This window comes from Typopeltis vanoorti, chromosome 16 (genome assembly GCF_054136105.1).
Source record: "Typopeltis vanoorti isolate ZY-2024b chromosome 16, IOZ_Tvanoo_1.0, whole genome shotgun sequence".
Lineage (NCBI taxonomy): Eukaryota > Metazoa > Arthropoda > Arachnida > Uropygi > Thelyphonidae > Typopeltis > Typopeltis vanoorti.
The window spans coordinates 99,007,250-99,013,249 of NC_143564.1; the positions used below are offsets into that span (position 1 = coordinate 99,007,250).

At 35.1% G+C, this 6,000-nt stretch overlaps 1 protein-coding gene across 1 annotated transcript in view; it reads right to left on the reverse strand.

Annotated features, from left to right (window-relative positions):
- The window catches only part of LOC150098214 (furin-like protease 1, isoforms 1/1-X/2), a 469,518-nt gene extending 465,454 nt beyond the window's left edge, over nt 1-4,064 (reverse strand). The window contains 1 exon segment of the mRNA XM_090405967.1: nt 3,804-4,064. Within this exon segment, the coding sequence (XP_090262093.1) occupies nt 3,804-3,965 (162 nt within the window). The 5' untranslated portion in view covers nt 3,966-4,064.
- Between the last annotated feature and the right edge of the window lie 1,936 nt (nt 4,065-6,000).

The following is a 6,000-nucleotide window of genomic DNA, read 5'->3' on the forward strand; positions in this document are numbered from 1 at the left end:
GCGCCATCCTCCTATATAACCCATTTACCTGGTTATTTGGATGACCGTAACAATGTAAAGTTAACTAACCTCTTAACAAGAAACACAGTGCGTGTGTGTGACCAATCATATTTTCCATATTGCACCCAGGGCCGAGTTTAAGGGTACTGTGACCCATGAGATATAACTTTTAAAAGCTTCTCCATGTACTGAGTAAACTTTAAGTTTGATGTCCCAGACTGTGCTTATCAGGATATACTTAACTTTTTGTATCGGTTTATGCATAAGGATGGTGCCCAACCCTTCTTTCTCAGGTAAAAAGACCCTGACATTATTTTATTGATTGCGTACGTATTTAAGCATCAGTGGCCTGACACGAACTACGCCCTTACCTAAAACTGTAGTGTACCAGAAATCCATCGGTCTGCATAATGTACACTTCACGATGTAATATGATTGTGCGATTTCATTTCGAAATTTTTATTATTTAAGGGTCTATTAGCCTACTGTAGCATTAATTATCCATGTGCGAGAAAAATCAAGTAAAAAGAAAAAGAAAAGTATACCCAGGAGTAAAATCTCCTGACTATAGTTTGACAGCCGAACTATCAACTGTCAGGAAAATAAATCACGAATTTAAGAAACGTAATGCAAAAAATGTTACCCCATAAGTAATGCTAAAGCCGAACTTCTGAAATATTCCAGAAAATGGAAGGAACATCTGATTGATGTTCCTTCCAATTTCTGCATATTTTTTTTTCGCATGAGGGAAAAAAAATATGCTCAAGGAACAAACCAACATTTTCTCCTTCAATACCACAAGAAGGGGAGGGGGGTATTTTGCAGGTTCGGCGTGTAGAGGAAGCGCCACAATGCTGCCACTAATAACATCAGCTGCACATTGTTGGCAATACGACCTAGTCACCATGCAGCTGCCGGCGATCAAGCTGCCCTGCGCGTGCACTCTGAAAAGATTCCACTTTCTCTTGTTGCTTCGTAGTCCATGACGGCTGATGAACTTGGGGAACGCCTCAAGCGAGATAGACGGTCCCGTACCTTTCTGTAATAAGAGGCACAGTTTTCACGTAGTGATCGCATTGGTAGGAACGCCAACTCTAACAGCAACGTAATAGTAACTTGAACGTGCTTCGCCATCAGCGTGCGTGAAGCAAAAACTGCTACGTGAAGCAATAGTTTTTGCCCCCCCCCCCTCTCCTCATACATTAAAAGCATTCACAGTTTGCAAAAGACATTTACCAGCAAATAGCTGGCATTAACAAATATTTGCAACTTCAGGTTAATATCGATAAAAGGCGTTAAGGAAATAGTTTACTTATTCTTAAGCACTTATTTTATGATCACAGAATTCCACATAGATTTTAGATGCGCTAAAATGTCCACAAATGAAATCAGGTAAAATACCATGATGATTAATAATAAATAATACTGTCTTTACGAAAGACAATATGATTGTATCAGTTACATAAATAGTCTAATCATTTTAATTTTCTTCAAACCTCTTGATTAGTCAATATTATGCTATGACGCTAGCTCCATTTGTACAGTTCTATATTTATTACGGATAGCACAAATAAAATTTTTCACCAGATCTACACACCCGAGAATTTTCCATTCTTGACCAGCAAGCAGGAATCGTTACTATCTGGATTAACTGACATTTTCCCCTTCGTTTATTTACAGTATCGCCTGTCCTTTAGAGAAATTATTCCAAATCTTTTCATGGGCAGTTGGAACATTTCCTATGCATTTTCAAGTGATTCAGTAAGCCATTTTCAAATAAGATAGGTTTCCTCAGAAATTAGGATTTAACAATCCCCAGGGAAACAGCAAACTAACGGATGAAAACACACAACGACATAAAAATGCCCTTTTCCGTGTCCTTTGGTACCTCAGCATTAATTTTGACTAACGTTTAAGAAACTACCAACGCAATCAATCAATTCAGTACTAGTACTATTAAAAGTTTCTCTTTATGGGATGTTTGAGCACTATCCTTGCAGGAAAAATGAGCAATATAATTTGTATATGGAAATATGATAATAGGCTATGAATTGTATCCATAAAGCGTATATGATATCTAATTAAGGAGAGACATCTATTACTTTGATAAGTCCAAATGGGCAGATTAAAGTAGCTAACAGTCATGATTATCTCGCCACACACACACACACACATATATAACCCAGTTTTGAAGCCATACATGCCTGCACGTTAAATATCTTTATACGAGATAATTACTAGTAACAAGTTTCATAACCTAATTATGTATGATGAAATAATTGCATCATTTTAGCTCGGAATAAGGAAGGAGTTGATAATTATTATTTACACATATACAAATCAGTAAGTATACAGAGTGTAAAGATTATAAAAATAAACTGGAAACTTTTCTCTTCGTGGTCAAAACAATTCCCTCATTTAAAATAAATAACTGGGGGGGGGGGGGGGCTGTTATGCTATTATACAGCTTGCAATAAGGGCACATAATTCAAATCAGTATAATTGATAAAATAAATCCAAAAATCTCAAATAAATGAAAATGTTTTTCTTTTTTCTTTTCTGTCATTATTTCAATATTCCAGAAAGCTGTTAGCACGGCAGTGCAGCTTAATTGACCTGCAAAAACATCCAACTTGACATTTCAGGAACGAGAACTCAGTTAAACAATTTGGAGCACTTAGCCAACGAAATCGAGTTCAATTATGAAACCAAACAGATATATACCTTGCACAAACTCTTAACAACCATGTATATCTTTCTCTGGAAGATATACAATTTATTAGCATTTTTTTTTAAAATTCAAATAGTCACAAATATCTACAAACCGACTTGCTAAATAATTATACTGAAAATTCATGAGAATAATCTGTGGAAACTAATTTTACATTCGGAATTGTATCCGAAACTAATTCTTGGATGAAATAAAACTTCACGTTTATAATAACAAGAAAACAAACAAACAAACAAAAAAAAAAGGTTAGTTTTCATCCAAATCTCATATATAATTCCTATATTGACTTTCGATTACATCAAACAACATCAAAAAAGCAATCTCACAGTTTAAGTCGGTAGCGTTCTGATTTGTTATCATATGAATTTAGTCAAGTAACAAAAACAAGAAATAAAACTAATATAATTATAACAGCTAATTAACTAATCGATTACTGCTGTCCCATTTGGTTAAAAATTATTACAACACTTACCGTCATTCTAGACTGCATCAGCTCTAAAGATAGTGCTCGCTTAAGTTTGCTAATGATATTACTGGAGTTCTAAATAGAAGTATTAATTATAATAGCAATATCACGTTGATAAGCCAGAATAATATCGCTTGTTTATTTCGTGCCACTTATTCTATATATATTTGCAATGAATCACACTAAATCAGTGGCAAGTTATTTTTCATTACTAGCATAAAGCCAACTTGAAATACTTTTCATAAAATTCAAAAACTTTCTAGCTCCTTTGTTTCGTTCAATAACACTATACACAGGTTATCAAGGTAACATTACATTCAACTACAATGTGCATGAAAGTGTACGCATTACGCAATATTTACTTCAAAAATTCAACCAAGGTAAGCCGAATTAACGTAAAGGTTAGTAGATGTCAATGACAGTAATATAGGTTTGTGAACCGGTTTTCGTAAGGTTGCTGCGGCCACCACATGAAACATTCTTTAAACCGAATAAATAACAAAAATCGTACGGACCGCTTTGCCGGTAGTGTGACAACTGTTCAAAACTACACAAGCTGTTTAATGCAGTACTGAAATCTATATTATTCATTTAAAAATGTCTTACCTGGCCGAGATAATCAAACCCGTGTTTCCTGGCAAGTTCCCTGGCTACTTCGGGTCCGCCTTTCACAAATATAACAAATTGATCTGTATACACTACGGCCGAAGTTAATGAAATCGCTAGAAGTCCAATGATTAGGCGGTGGACCGCCTTTGTATGTGGCATTGTGCGTATTGCCAATACGAGGCCTTCTGGTGTACAACCATGTGCAGCTTCACGCAAACGGCCTACAACGATTGAATTGACTTTAGAACAATTCCTGAAGAGCCGTACCAACGTTCTACCGGTAACGATGCGCGTAGCTACATGTCCATGAGGTTAGCGGAAAGCTTATAAACCACCAGGTCCTAGCTTTGCGACGTGAATCACAGCCGTCATCTACTGTGGCTCACGCTCGACGCTCGCGCCTCAACTAGCATTAGCAGTGACGAAACAATGCAACCTGTTTCATAGCCACAGTCTCGTACCCAGGCGTTGCATTATTACGTGTTTGTTTCCACGGTTACAATAATAAACGTTTCAAATACAGGTTAAAATATTGTTACAGTTGCTCTAATATTTACCAACAACGAGCTGAAAGAGCTTTACTGTAGCCAAAGAATTTTTATGATGGTTATTTTTTTTTTAATAGTAACTAAGTAGTACTGTATAATATGGTAAAAAGAGCTAGAAATCGCACGAAATCTCGATTGCAAAAGCCAGTGTATTAAGCACGCAATATTCTACAATGAGAAATGTTCAATAATTATTTATTTCTTACTTAATTATTATGGAATTAAGAAGAGAACAGAACTTGTACATACAAGTAATTTAATTTCAAAACATATGACATATAACAGTTAATCTGATTTTTCTGGTAAAATCAACAGAAACCAAAATTTCCGAATACTGAGCAAGCTGATATGTTTATGCCCGGAAATGCTAAGAGAGAAGACCGCTCTCTTGCGAAATATTATCAACGGGAAGAACTTGTGAAATAAGCAAAATCAATAAACTTGCTTAGTTAATAAAGAGATAAAACGGCATGTAGCGTAAAGCGCTCGATGTTCCGTTGGCATGATATGAACTCAACGAATTACCAAAATTCATAATTAAAACTATGCAGTACATGTAATTATATATATATATATATAATGTTTGTGAAGAAAGTCAGTCCGAGACTAATCCGATGACTGAAACAAACAAAAAAAAAAAATTGTGAATTATATTTCACGGTCAAATCCATTTGCATAATACGTAGCTCTGAGCATTGATTAGTTTGTGCTATAATTCGCATATAGCTCATCTTTTCCTTCATTCGCTCAGATATTTTTTATTATTTTTATTTATTCATTATTGCTTTCTGTTTTTTTTACATCTACTTACTTACACAAAAAATAAATAAATAATAAAAACACCTGTATATTCAATACTAAATTACATAATTATATATAATTTTAATTAATATATTCTCCTGCCATTAATAACTATCTAATACATCCTTAATGTTACATAAACTCACCATTTCTGAAGATTCTTTCACCTATTTTCAGCCTTAAAAGTAAAATAATAACTTCATGTAATACTTTTCTTTTAGGCTTGCACGGTGATCCGAATGCATTTTTGGAAATTATGGAGACAACTACCGTGTTTTTTCGAACTTTATTCAAACACGGTAGTTGTCTCCATAATTTCCATAAATGCATTCATGTAATACTACTACTACTACGACTAATAATAATAATAATTATAATAATAATAATAATTATTATTATTATTATCTGAGACCTCCAGAGAGTGGAGGACTCATCGAAGAAGGCTATAAATCACCCAAACCAGCTTTCATACCTTCCCTTAAATTCATTCACACTAGATGCACTCACTACCCCTAAAGGCAAACTATTCCACTGCTCTCCGGGAGAAAAACCTAGCTCTTATCCCTTTCTTGACTGTGAACAAACTTAACTTCCATAGATGCCCTCGTGTTCTCTCCCTACCTTCCATATAAAGAAAAATTTCATCAGTTGATATCCTAATAGGATATCGCTATCATATCAGCCCTCTTTCTCCTATTAACCAGAGTGCAATCCACATGCTCGCAGTTTGTCCTCATAATCTAAATCCCATAATCCGGATATAATCTTTGCAACTGTTCTCTGCACCTTTCCACGGCTTCTTTATCCCCTTGGAACCCGGGACACCAAAGCTGCGCAAATAGAAG